This window comes from Anopheles marshallii, chromosome 3 (assembly GCF_943734725.1).
Source record: "Anopheles marshallii chromosome 3, idAnoMarsDA_429_01, whole genome shotgun sequence".
Taxonomy (NCBI): Eukaryota; Metazoa; Arthropoda; class Insecta; order Diptera; family Culicidae; genus Anopheles; species Anopheles marshallii.
Window position 1 is genome coordinate 18,099,335 of NC_071327.1, and position 14,387 is coordinate 18,113,721.

At 45.2% G+C, this 14,387-nt stretch overlaps 2 protein-coding genes across 2 annotated transcripts; both read right to left on the bottom strand.

Moving 5' to 3' along the window:
• Nucleotides 1-352: 352 nt before the first annotated feature.
• LOC128712302 (cilia- and flagella-associated protein 57) lies at nucleotides 353-8,352 on the bottom strand. Its single transcript, XM_053807198.1, has 8 exons — nucleotides 8,180-8,352; nucleotides 8,028-8,111; nucleotides 7,048-7,952; nucleotides 6,441-6,976; nucleotides 5,875-6,360; nucleotides 5,572-5,809; nucleotides 4,420-5,501; nucleotides 353-505 (listed from the first exon to the last, which is right to left on the bottom strand). Exons 1-8 carry the CDS (start codon nucleotides 8,350-8,352, stop codon nucleotides 353-355), a joined length of 3,657 nt encoding a protein of 1,218 aa, XP_053663173.1.
• Nucleotides 8,353-8,775: 423 nt separating this feature from the next.
• Nucleotides 8,776-9,244, bottom strand: LOC128712076 (gamma-secretase subunit pen-2). The gene is made up of 3 exons (XM_053806971.1): nucleotides 9,184-9,244; nucleotides 8,984-9,088; nucleotides 8,776-8,915 (listed from the first exon to the last, which is right to left on the bottom strand). Exons 1-3 carry the CDS (start codon nucleotides 9,242-9,244, stop codon nucleotides 8,776-8,778), a joined length of 306 nt encoding a protein of 101 aa, XP_053662946.1.
• Nucleotides 9,245-14,387: the final 5,143 nt, after the last annotated feature.

Genomic DNA, 14,387 nt, shown 5'->3' on the forward strand with positions numbered 1-14,387 from the left:
GTTCATAGCGTGTTTCTAATTTATTCGCCCGTCCAAATCATTTCGTTACGACTTTCGTTGAGTAATCTATTTGTCATGCCTCTTACTGATGCACCATTGTTCGTTCAAATTGCCGTTAGTGTTTAATAAGGTGTGCATTTTCGTGCGTACGAAGTTTGTACGACTCTTTTCTGTTGGTTTGATTTTTTTGTCTGTATGTAACATTCGATCATTACAAAGTAATACAAAGTTTATAATAAATTATATTTATCAACACGTACAAATTTTGCTGGCAAACCGCGCGGGCGTTAATTCCGATTTCCTTTCTAAGCGAAAGAACACACGTACTATTGGAGTTTAGCTTCAAAGGACTTTAGTTAGCACCAGCAGTTGGTGTTGTTGTTTTGCGAGAAGTTTGGGCAATCATTTCCGACCGTAAGGTTTGATTTTCGTTCGACAGTGCCCGTACCATTTCCTCCAATTTGGCCATCTGTTCCCGATGATGTGCCTCTAGTGCATCGCGATCCTACAACGAAGAAAAAGCGTGGGTAAGTGAAACAGTTATAAACATCATTTTACTATTATTCCTATTCCTATCCCATCATGTAGGTCAAGAGCGGGCGTTACAATCATTTTTCCGCCCGATTGTTGGTTAATATTCATGTTGTAATTATAGATGGGTTGTTATTTGCATTAATCAATCGGGTACTGCTTTGGCCTTGCATCGCAGATGCATAGATGGGAAGTGAGAAAAATGCTATGCATTTGCATGCAGCTCGTTCCACCCGGTGCACTCAGCGTTAAATGGGATCTATTTTACGATTGATCGCTCACAAGCATAACATGAGTAGAGATATTTGAACGATACTACTGTTGTGCTTGGTGAATCTTTATCGAAGATTCATTCATATGAATCTTTAGTGAGGAGTCATTAGAATCAGAAGTCGACTCTCAAAAGATTCATGAATGCTTAATGCAGTGACGGATTGAAGACCTTGAAGACCAAGCTCATAGGTGGAGGTCATACATTTTGATTGATTCATAAATCTGGTTCAGACACAACCAACACTCAAAGATACACTTTACTTGTAATGTATTGCAATGGTTGTTTGGTTTGATAACAGATACTTTGTATAAATCTCTAGGTTAAGTTATCTTTGTTCCTTAAAACAATGGAAGATCTAGAACTCCAACTTGTTTTGAAAAAGAAGGAGCGTTTATTTAAGAAGAAGCTAAGAAGGAGCTATTATTGGTCGAAATATAATAGAGCGGTAACAAGTGAATTTCACATAGACAGCTACTGAACATTGACCTTTGTATAAGGGCAGAGGCAAACCGACCTTAAGCACCATACCACAGAACCACTCAAGGGTGAGGTTGCTCAGGGCCTTATCTTACCCAGATTACTAACATAGTATCTAAAGCATCGATATGCTTGGCTTCAATCAAAAATTGGTGTTCCAATTCCATACCGATGCGAGTGAGAATATGCTCTCGAGGTCAGTTGAACCGATCCGACTGCACAGGGCAGCAAGTAACTCACCTTTACTACCACCTTTCCGCTGTACGGTGTACCGCACTCATGAAAAAAAGGCAAACATCAACGCATATCATTATCATACACATGAACAAGACGAATTACTATCACAGCTTTGATTAGCCGCGTACGAGGGAATCGGTGTTCGGTGCTCGGTGATGTGTGTTGTGCCGCAAGATCAAGCAATTGCCGTGCCTCGCTAATCCACAGAAGGTTATCGGACGTGGTACGGAACAGTCGACTTTCATCCGATCGTTCGCAATGTTACCACAGGGAAGTTGGTTTGTGGTGTTCGTTGGTGCGTTTTACGTACTCGGCCAAGTCCACGGAGCAGACACGCCAGGATCACCGCGTGGAACACCGTACCGAATTGATCTAGGTAAGATGAATCCACTGCCCAGTGTGTGTGTGTGTGGAATGATGCAACAGATTAGCTTATCACACTTTCTCCAACCACAGCACAATACAATCAAGCACTGCTGCCCCGAGTCCGTACCATCATCGAAGCGTCCGAGATAGCTGATGATCAATATGTGCCGTACTTTGAACTGCTGCCCGAGTACCGGGAACGTTTGAGTGGTAACTTTCTGATCGATGGGTTTGCACGTGCTCGTGATGCGGCACGGTGTCTCACGTGCATGTCCAGCTCGTATCTGTTCCTGAGCTACTACAACGAAACGATCGTGAACGGGCAGGGCAACACGGAACGGGTGTGGACGTTCGCCAAGCGCATCTGCCGGCTGCTCGGTTTCAAGCAGTATCTGTGTGAAGGAATCGTCAACATGAATGGGCAGGTCATCGAGTATGTGCTGCGCAATCGTACACCGTTCCCCGAACCGGAGGACATCTGTCAGGTGTTTCTGCAGGAGCAGGACTGTGTGCGCGATGGTAGAAGTATAACGGAAGCGACACTGTACCGATCGGTTGACATCACTCCCCGGGCGGATGTTCGATCGGCAATGTTTGGGTCTTCGGGTGAAGCTGGTTCGTGTTCTAGGGATGATTTACCACCAAGAAAAACATCCGGCGCACCATTAACGATCGTTCATCTTACGGATATTCACTACGATCCGGAGTATCTGGTCGGTGTGAACGCGGACTGTAAGGCGGAAGCCTGCTGCCGGACATTGCCCGATCTGGAACCGGCAACGACAGCGACTGCCGCTGGATATTGGGGTGATTACCGGGACTGTGATACACCGTGGCACGCTGTTGTGGACGTGATGGAGCACATTCGTGTGCAGCACCCGAAGATTGACGCAATTTACTTCACCGGAGATATTGTGCATCATTTTACCTGGAATACGACGATCGAGACGAATGAGTTTGCGATGCGTCAGGTGTTTGATCTGATGAAGCGCACCTTCCCAGGAGTTCCACTCTATCCGGTACTGGGTAATCACGAATCGCATCCTGCTAACTTGTAAGTGCCCTAAGTAGTGTTGCATGCGTCTGATTCGGCTTCATTAATTTGAATTAATCTTTGAACTGAATGAGTGAATCTGAAGCCGTGTAAATGATTCATGAATCTATGTGGATTCCTCCTTATCCGTCATGTACGCCTCCTCTCGGTCATCAGGTGTGAAAATGCTCAACTCAACTATCATTCCGCTTTAGACCTTCAAGGGACATGATCGGCCATTGCTCTGAGGATTCATGAATGTATTGAGTGGCGATTCCTGATTTGGATGATTCCTCACTGAAGATGCATATGAATTACTCTTCTTAAAAGATTCATTATGCACAATACCAGTCCTAAGCCCTTTAGCGGCAAATAAGAACCTCAATATTAAACAAGTCTCTCACAACAATTCTCAACGTCTCTCGGTCTCTTTAGATACGCTCCACATAACGTCGACGAATCATTCCGCACCAACTATTTGTACGACTTCGTTGCGGAGCAGTGGGCCGACTGGCTACCAATCGAAGACATTCGAGGAACGCTTGCTGAAGGTGGTTACTACACGGTGCGAACTCCTTACGGTGTGCGCATTATCGGGCTCAACAACAATCCTTGCTTCGTGCACAACTTTTGGCTATTTTATAGCCTTGACTTCTTTCTGCCTCAGCTGCAGTGGTTGCACGATACGTTGCTGGCTGCGGAACAGGCTAACGAGCGGGTTCACATTTTGGCACATGTGCCTTCATATGACGATTCCTGCTTCATCGGTTGGACACGCGAATATCGCAAGATCGTCGAACGCTTTGCACACATCATTGCGGCCCAGTTTAATGGACACTCGCACGTGGATGAGTTCAATCTGTACTATAAACGAGACGATCCATCACGTGCGGTCAGTGTGGCATGGAACGGTGGATCAACGACTACCTTTACCAAGCTTAATCCGAACTACAAGGTGTTCCAGTTCGACCCGGTGACGTTTGTAAGTATGATGAGGTTGAAGGCTTAAGCAAACGGTGATCTAATAAGAATCTGTCTACTCCCCTTAGGTACCACTCGAACAAGAGACCTGGATGTACAACCTTACCGAAGCGAATCTTACACCCGATCGACGACCCGCTTGGTATCGTATGTACACCTTTAAGAACCACTATCAGTTGGCGGATCTCAGCGTAAATTCCCTACAACGTCTTGTACAGCAGTTTGCTCAGTCCGAAGCGCAACTGCAACGGTATTGGCAAACGAAGCAAAAATTTTCCGACCCACTAATGCAGGAAGGATGCACAGGAACCTGTTTGAGGAATGCGCTTTGCGCTATTGTTCGTACTGAGCACGATGACGAAAGAGCCTGCGAACTTGTATATGAACGTGCAATGCAAACGAATGCCTCCACTACGGTTTCTGGAATATAGTGAGGCTTACAGTTTTGTGGTTTAGGACGGAATTTGGGAAGGATACTATTTACTACTATTTTTAAAGTGCGAACAATGTTGATACTTACCGCAACCGCTTTCTCTAGCTTTTCTTTCGCTTGTCGTGGAGAGATCGCCTTACTGGACAGCCCCAGTAGTGCCTCCATCCGCGTACAGTCCCTTTGCTTTTCGTTCAGCATTTCACGCAGCATGTTCAACTCCGCCAGCAGTTCCATGTTTTCCTTCTTCAGCTTTAGCGATTCTCCGCCATCCTTGCGCTGGCTGCTGGCCTTCTGTTTGGCGTTCTTGGTCATACGTTCGAGATATTCTCGCTGGCGCAGAAACTCGTTCTGCACGTCCTCGTCTAGTGCGAGTGACTTTTGCAGCTCCTTGTCATTCGAGTACCGGTGGCAAAGTTCCTTGACGCTGCGTTTCAACTGCTCGGGGCGTTGTATCAATCCGGACACGTTGTAGATCTCACCGCACAACCGTTGGTACTGGGCTTTGGAGGCACGGAACCGATTCCGCTCGCGACGCAACTCCAGATCTATGCCGCAGTACTTGTCGCGAAGTTCCTGCAGCTGCAACTCGTACTGCTTGTTGTTCTGTTGCAGCTCCTCCAGCTTTTTTTCCATCTCCAGTATGAACTCTTTCTTCTCCTTGATTTCGCGCTCCTTCGGTTCGATCTGTGCCTTCAGCTCGGTGATTTTCATCGACAGCACCTGTTTATACTTTTCCAGCTCGGAATTTTTCTTCCCCAGCTCAAACACCTTCCGATCCTTGTCGCGTATTGTACCATCCCGTTCGGCCAACTCCTTGCGCAGACCGTCTATTTCGCGCTGGTGCTGCCGGATGCTCTGCTGGAACTTACCGTGCTGGGCTTGCATCGTTTCAATCTCCTTCCGGTACGCTTCCGCCTCGCGGCTTAGCGTGGAGAATTTCTTCTTCAGCACGCCTGCCTCGCCCCGCCACTTGATGGAATTTTCCTCCTCTTCCTGGAGCTTTTTCTCGTACTGCAGCTGCAGTTCCACCTTGTGTCTATCGTTGTCGACGTCCACCTGCCGGCAGTACTCGTCGAATTCGGCACGCTTGCGCTCCATATCCTTCAGCATGTTTTCGATGATCTCTTGCTTCTCGTTTTGAAGTCTTTTTTGGTCAGCTTCCATCGATTCTTTTGGAAGAAAGGGAAACACAAAAAGCGTTACATTACGGGTACTTGCATCAGGGGGATGTTGCCATACCTATAGTGTCCTGCAAACAACCCGCTGAGCGGCGCAGCTTAACCTCGTACTCCTCCCGCATCGTGTCCATTTTGTTCTTCATGCTCGTCAGCTTGTCGTACTCCATGATAATCTTTTCGTGGAACTGAGCCTCAAAGTCCATCATCTCCTTCTGGTGGTCCTCCTTGCCCTGTGCAATGCTGGCCGTGATCAGGTTGAACTCCTCCGTGTGTGCCTGTTCCATCTCGATATTCTTTTTCTGACAACAGTAAGCAAAAGCACGTTAGGATACTGGAGAGTTCCTCGGAAATAATAAGACCCTACCTTAAGGTTCTCAATAGCAGCACAATAGTCCTTGTGGATGTCACGCATCTGCTCCGAATGGAACGCATCGCCCTGCTTCATCTTGTACTGGAACTCCATGCTTTGCTGTTGAATTCGCATCTCCAGTGTGTTGATGGATTCGTTCTTTTCGATCAGTTCCTGGCGTGCGATCAGCACATCCGAACATTTCCCCAACTCCGGCGCATGACGTGCCGTCTTACCCTCGTTGTTCAGGATGCGCCAGATGATCAGTGTTCCGTCGTCGGCCGCCGTTATCAGCGTGCAATCATCGTACGTGATGCAAATCTTCGTAACTTTGGTGTTGAAAAAGCGGAAGTTGGTACAGTTGCCGCTGCTGGTATCGACCAACGGGACTTGCACATTGTACAGGTGTCCCTTGATGCTGCCTACGAACAAGATCGCATCAGACCGGGCCAGTGCCATATCGGTAAGTGCAGTCAATTCGGGAATTTTGAACTCTCTTGCCTTAAGAAGAAAGCGAAGAGAAGACAAAATGTTAACTCTGATCTCAAACGGGAGAGTAAATGCCACGAGCTAAAACTTACAATATCTGACTTGGCAACTTCCCGGATTAGCCCAGTGTTGGTGATGGAATACACCGAGTGTGCATCACTGGTGAGCGCTATCGAACGATACTGAATGCCTTTCTGTACGACCTCCTCCAATCGCTCACCAGTCACGACGTTCCATTTGTAGATCGCTCCATCGTTACCACCGGACACCAGCACTCCATCATCCGTTGACCAGGCCAGGCTCAGAATGCTGCCATTGTGTCCCTTCAACGTTTGCACCACCTCGAACGTGAAGATGCAGATAAGCGTAATCATTTTCCCGTGGGCAGCGGCCAACAGATGTCCCTGGTTAGAGAACTGTAGCTGAGTACAGCTCGCTAGATTGAAGCTCTTCGTTTCCTTCAGATCGTCCAGTTGAATTTGCAGCAATCGGAGCAGATCGATAAAGCCCACGGCGGCGAAGAACCCGGACGGATGTAGAGCAATGACGCCAATTTCGATCTGGTACTTCTTCACCAGCTCCACCTTCATCGTTTCGTAGTTCCACACGCGTATCGTCAAATCGCGAGCTGTGGAGGGCGAAGAATGTCGTGCAAAATGAATTGTTGGTAGTGTGAAAATCATTTCCTTGTGCTCTTACACGCGGTCATAACGATCGGCTTCCACGAGCAGACGGCCATCCCGATAATGCCGTTAATGTGCAACGGTTCACCAAGGTTCTGAAACACCAGCTCGCTGATCTTAAGCGTTTCCGGTACGATCAGCATACCGATGTACAGCTGCGAGTGCATCGTCGCGACCACAATCGTATCCTGCTCCTCGTTAACCGCCACGTTCATGATCTTGTACTGCGTCTCATCGTACAGCGTCACCGGCACCCGTATGACGGACTTCTTCCGGAAGTTATAGTTCGATTCCCGCTCGAACACGTGCACCACGTTGTGGATCGCGTACAGGAAACCCTTCTCGAACTGCGTCAAACATAGCACCTCGTGCTTCAGCCCTACAACTTCCGCCGAAGTGGTCGCTCCAAGGTCCGTGTCCCCCTCGCCGGACAGATCCACCGTCTCGATCATGTCGGCCCGTTGACGGATCTTCAGCTCGCCCGACTCCACGAAGATGATTTCCGTTTCGGCCGTACCCGCCGCCAGCACATCGGACGATAGCCACGTCATGGAGGTGATCAGCAGATCGTCTCCCTTGATTGTACCAATCTGGCCGAAACCCTTGTCGGTGCGGTTCATAATTTTGAGCATGTAGTAACCACCGACCGCAACGATTGTGGCATCGTTGGGATTGCAGGATAGATAGACCGCTTGGCCCTGCTGGCTCGAGTTGGACGCACGGCCGATGATAAGCGAATCGTTCTTGTCGAACGAAAAGATCGAGAGGAATGCGTCCGGTTCGACGGACAGGACCGCCACTCCGCGAGAGTCATGCGTGAAGCAGACGTTACCGATTTGCGTATTCGGACAGTCCGCAGGCAGTTGAAGGGTTTTCCGCTTGCGTAGCGTTTCGATCTCGTACACGTTCACCATCGATTTACTGAGTGAGGAAAGGAGCAATACAAGAAAAGTTATCGTTGTGTTGTGATAGGCGTATAAGAAGATAGAAGATTACTTATCGTTAGTTCTTTCGACGACGGCTATAAACTTTCGGTTGGGGCTTAACACAATCCGTTGCGGATGGCAGTTTTGAGGAAATCTGTAATTGAGAAGAAAAATGATTCAAATTTTCGCTGCACCGCATTTATTTTATGTCGCTGTTCGCACCTTAAAAACTTCTGCTTGTTGGTGGTAAAATCGTGGATGGCCAGCACTCCCGCAACCGGATAGATAATTTCCTGTTTGAGGGTAAAATGTACGTTCCCCTGTATATCCGTCCGTAATCCGTACGCATTTTTGGGTACTATTGATATCTGCTTCGAGCGGTTGTTCTTCTCCATGCTGAATCCGAGAATTTAGCAGATAAAACTAGAAAGCAGATAAAACTTTGCGCAACGTGCACTTTCGGGGCAGAAAGACAAACAATGATGAAACGTTTGGTGAAAAACTCCAATATAGGGCAACATGCCAAACAAAGTAACCAACGAACGGAATGGAATGGTAGCGTGGCAACAACATTCCACGGGTTGCTAGTTAACAGTGAAACGATTTCCATAGAAAAGACAATAAGAAACAAACAAGGAAGCGCAACAGGTTGTTTTTTAATGGAGCTTTATTAGAGAGAAAAAAGTTAATTTCGTGTGAAGTTAACATTCATCCTAGGGTTTACATTACGGTAAGAATTATTCCCATTTTAGAAGTTAATACTTGATGACAATGATTTTCACTCTTAAAAGTACAATTAATTAGTTACGGTTGAAGTCTCACGCTTGCCCTAGCGGTATGATAAAGCTGATGTTGTCGGCAAACTCTCCCCATTCGGTTCGCTTTAGCTGGAATGTGACAACCCACGAAATGATGGCAACAATCCACACTAACGATCCTACGAGCGAGAATATCACATCTGGAAAGGGTAAGTGAAATTGTTATCGATTAGAACCAGAATCAGGGTAGTATGCCGTCTGTGATTACATTTCTTAATCTCCTTCTGCTCATCGTAAGCTGGTTTGCGAAACGCTTCATTGAAGAACCAGATCGTGTTTATGGACCACAGAAAGGGAAGTAGCGCAAATCCGGCTGAAAATTACATCCACAACAGAACGGTGAGTAATCGCGGATTGGTGGAGCAAAGATTTTGTGGACCACATTTTCCTAGCCCGGAGCTGTCCTACCTTTAAAGTACCACTTGCACAGATACAGTTTTCTTTCGTTTGGTGCACGCGACAGATCCATTTTATATTCGTTACGAGGGATTTATGGGGGAAATGAGAATTTTACGCTTTAATTTTACGCTGTGTTTGAGCAAGTTTTGTTGTTGCACTGAATAAAATGTAAACAAACATACCAGCCATTCTTTCGACGTTAGCGAATTGACAGTAGCATAGTATAACGCCATGTAACGCATGTGAAACATTTCATCAATGAAGTGCTGAAATGTTTCGTGTTGAAATAAATAGGTTATTTTAAAAATTTCACTACAGCCGTCGATTTTCCAACAACAGCATGGAACTTAAAATTATCTGTACAATTTGATTTAGTATTTGGTTTATGGTGAAAAAAATGCGAGTTTGTGTGTGGAAAAAAAAAGGATTATTGAAATTGTTTTGAAGCTCTTAACCATAAATTTACCGTTCAAAAAGTTTGAAGAACTTTACAATCAGCTGAAAATATACTTAAAAACTCGTCGATTAGCATTATCAAATGGACAACTATGACCCAAAATATAAAAAAAAGCTTGAAGACGTAGTGTAGGCTATGATGTCATCTCCAAATAAGCATAAACATAAGCATAAACGGAAAAAAATATTCACAACTTCTCGTCAAAGTCCTGCTCTTCCTTATCCTTCGAACGATCTCTTTATCGATGAAGGATCCTCTTTCAACCCCATTAGTAAGCGATTCGAAGCGGATGTTCGAGATCCTTTATCGCGCATGCTCATCCCCCTACCCGCCCCCATTTAGAGAAGGTCAACGTACGATAATGTACTGCTGGTAGAACTCCGGCAGCATGGTGCATCCGGTCCCGATTTTACTTCACACCCGGCGCATCCCAAAACCAAACAAATTATTGCTCCATCTTACCCATTGTCTACCCTGAGGGGGGGGGGGGGGGGGAGGTTCGCGGTGGCTCCCAAAAACATAATCCCAGCGCGGCGGAATCGGATTGATCTTACCGTGTTGTCTTCGCTTCTGTCAACTGTTGGGCCGTGCTGGGGGTGAGGCTATTTTGGCGCGAAACGGAACTACGGATTGCATGGTGGGATGGGGATGGGAATAAAGTAGTGCTCCCCAACCACGCGGGAAAGACAGACAATCCCTAACCCCTTCCCCCCCCCCAAGCGAGTGTTCCAGATGCAAACCGAAATATAACCAAACCACATAACCTCATAACTACAGGCGTTTCATCTTGGTCTGCAATAACAATAACCATTACAATATATCTTGCGCTTGGGATTGTTGGTTTCTGGCCGGTTACTGAAGGTTAGTCTTCAACTTTAACGCTATTCCTTTCCCCTGATCGCTTCTTAATGCCTTCTCCTTTACGCCGCCAACACACACACATACACATTCCTTCAATAGTTATCGAAATGGATCCTTTAACCGTGGCTGGTTGACAAAAAAGCTCGGAAACGGTTTCTATTTATTAGCAGCATACCGCATTCTTGCTCCGTGTCGCTTTTAGGGGGTCGCTACTTTTGAAATTTCTAACAGCCAACGATCGTTAGAATGAGTGATGCAGGATATCGCCATTACGGTAACCAGCCAGCCAGCGGGCGACATCACCTAAAGCCTAACCAAAAAGAACGAAAACGATTAGCCATCATTTAGCCGCTTAAAGCGCGTATCGATCGGGTCGGTTCGGTGCCGAATCGGGACGGTTGTCCCCTTTTTTTAAGGGGGGAGGAGTAACAACTCCCCGAGCTACCAAGCGAAGGTCTCCGGGTGTGGACGAAGAAGATGTTTCCCTAAATTATAGATTTCTCATATTTCGTCGTTAGTGGCGGTGAGTACCGTTGGCAAATGGATTTCAGCTGTTTAGGATCTAATGTTCACAATCTAAAGATACGCACACAAAACACAGAACTATCAAAACCGGGTATATAACAGTCAGACAGATTAGTGGCACATAGTCATCAATGCGTTATTATAGTGAGTGTTTTCTTCGTTTGCAGCTACTACTAACAAGCGGACGAGCGAATTCGCTGGAACGGTGCGGTAAGTGTAAAAGTGCATAGGGATGCGGGAGGAGGGGTGGTAACACGACGGCCACGGTTGAGGTTTAGGCAACGTGATTGGGTGGTGTTGGTGTAAAGCTTGGAAATTATTGGCCTCATAAATGGATTAGAGTCGTGATTTTAGGCAATTAGCTAGTCGAAGGACGGTGGCTGATCGGTGACTGCATTGAAAGGGGAATGGGGGAGAGGTGGGGAGGGGGTGTTGGGAGGGCAATAAAATGCAATGGCCCGGTTGAAGATATCCACCGGCGAGCGATGCCATTCGCTCGTATTTGGTGTGTAGGTTGTACGAACCCGACTTTACCAGGTTCGTGTCCTGTGTGATCGTTGAAGTCTTTCTATTAAAATTACATTTTTATACACTTTCTACGGGTGCTTAATCATTGATTGATGAAAATTCCGAATAAGTTTTTTTGCACCGATACACTAGCATATGCTGGCTCTGCTATAGGCCGATAGTTAACAACGTCGACTGGCTGTTCGATGCCCCCGTAGCATTAGGCTTTGTCACCATTTGCAACCACGAAATGTGACCGCCAGTCCGTAAAATTATTATGTGCATATAATTTGCACTCTTCCGAACCGTGCACCGGAGCTCGGCCGCGTTTTATTAACCACTGCCCGTTGACGAATCGTTTGCGTGGAAGAAGCCAAAAGCTGGGAGAGGGAGGAACAGGTCCTTTTTTTCGTAAGGGTAGAAAAATAAACATCCAACAAATGGTCACAAAACATGGGAAGAGATCGGGAGAGAAAAAAAGTAAGGCAAATATAACTGCAGAAAAGACTTAGTCCGTACACCACATTAAATGAACGGTGAGGGTGAAAATAAATAAAAAAAAGGTAACAAAAAAAGCAAATCGGATCGATACGACGGAACAGCAGACCGAGCTGGAGATGAGAAAAACATTTCTGGTGTTTTTACTACATTTTTATAGAGCGATATAATATGATGACCACGACGACGATGCTCTGACGAGGCTCTCGACGACGATCGGGGGAAGAAAAATCAAAACAACAAACGCGCCAATAAACAAACGGACAGACGGATACTAAAATGAGTTTGGGCAGTGTTGCATACTTCTTGGCGGGAGAGAGAAAGAGAGAAAGAGAGAGGGGAGGGGGACGCAACCTGATAACCCCCTTTCTCGGCAGCACCGCGATCGATGCACCGCGATCGGTTGGTTTTGGGCACGCTGTGAATTCTTTCGCGGCCACTGCATCTCGCTACCGCGCCAAAGTTCTTGCCAGGCCGGGAGGGCCTTTCTTCTAAAAGTGTTGTCATTTCTGCACCGTTTGATGTTTAATGTGCCAATCTCGGTCGCCTCATCGTCATCATCGGGACTGCGCGAACATTGGGGAGGGTAGGGGACCTTGGACCGGCGAGTGGGGTCGATCATAAAATCGGATATATGACAGTAAAGCCAGGATTGAACGTGTCATACAATATCGCTCATGTTCTTATCTTTATCAGCCTGGTCTGGGTGGATTGGTGTTAATGCAGGCCAAAAGAAACAAACAAGTATAGCGCTGAAAGGAGACGGGCACAATTATCTGGAGCTGCCCGAAACGTGCAAAATATTTCCCACACGCCTATGGTAAACCACCGTGGAATGTACATATTTTAATCAGCTTACTTATAGAACAGCTTCGGAAGGACCGCAGACCTTGCCTGGCGTTTTGTGGCGATAAAATATTTATTAGGATTCGATGGGGGACCTCCATTCGAGGGGAGTTTATTATTCGTCCCAACCGGTTAAGTAATGGTGCTGGAATGCGGGAAGGCGCTTTTCGCTAGACGGATTTTTATTGATCGGTAATTACACGGACGGATCGAGCGGTGATCGTACAGGAACACTCGCGATGGGGTATTGTTTATCGTAATTGATCGCAGGATGGAGTTTGATTTACTTCGTTTTAGTTACTTGCAGGGGGAGAGAGAGTAAATTAAATTAGTTGCTTTGCAAGTCCAATTGAAACATTCAATAAAGGAGTTCGGTTTAATGTTTCAAGCGGTTTGGCATTACTTCAAGCGGGGTATATATTTTCAACTTCCAATTGAACTTCCTATGTTTTAAATGTTCAAAATCTCTTACCTGGCTTGATAGATTTTGAGATTTCTTACGTTACAAGTCTTACGATAGAGCAATTTTCTGTTGTAATGAAAGAAATTTTTACAGATCAAATAAGTAATATCTGACTGATCGCGATAGGTTTATAAGCTGATGGGCGAAATCTACAGAAAAAAAAGAATAATAATACATGCAATTGTACAGGAGGTTATTTTATTATTATTAGCATTCGATAACTGTATAACTCTATCGAATGTGAGATATTGTAAAGAAAATATAGCTTTACAGATAATGTAGATCTACGATAAGGATTTCTACCTCAGAAATTGGCCCATCCTCAGTCAAAATCTATAGTCAGTGGAAAATAGCTGGAGCAAAATTGGCCCATCCTCAGTCAAAATCTATAGTCAGTGGAAAATAGCTGGAGCAAAACCTGTGCCGCCCCTCTAAACCAGTTTTTTAAAGTTTAAAGTAGTTTAGATCCAAAGTTCAATTACAATGGTTTAAAAAAAAATTGAAGATAAGATAAGAGTATAGCCAGTATTCCGTGAAGTTTCCAGCTGGCTCAAAATGTCATTATAGTTATTGGTAACGATAACGTTTTTTTAAACAACTATTTTTGTATTACCCGCCTGCAACAACTGTTTTATGTATGCTTATAATATTGTAAATTTTAGTAAAATTTAGAAAGCTTTCAAGAAAAGAAAGTCAAAGATTGGTTGCTACTAAAACATGTCTCCGGCATTTTGGATTCGCAAATGATAACTAAAGGTATGTTATAAATAGAAGAGAAAACTGATATAAAAAAAAAACATACAAAATAATAATAATAATGTTCTTATTTTATATTTTTGAGCATTCCAAACCCACCCTTGATGTGGAGAGATAGTTTTAGCATAGTCAAATAATAACGAAAAACTGATAATAATTAGTTTATTACTGAGTATTATACAACGGTTATGTGCAGAAGATTAAAATTACTATTTTGTTATTCATTTCCAAAATACATTGTTATTTTGATCTATTGATTCCGTGCAAAAAATGTAAACGAAATTTTATTCCAAGTTCACT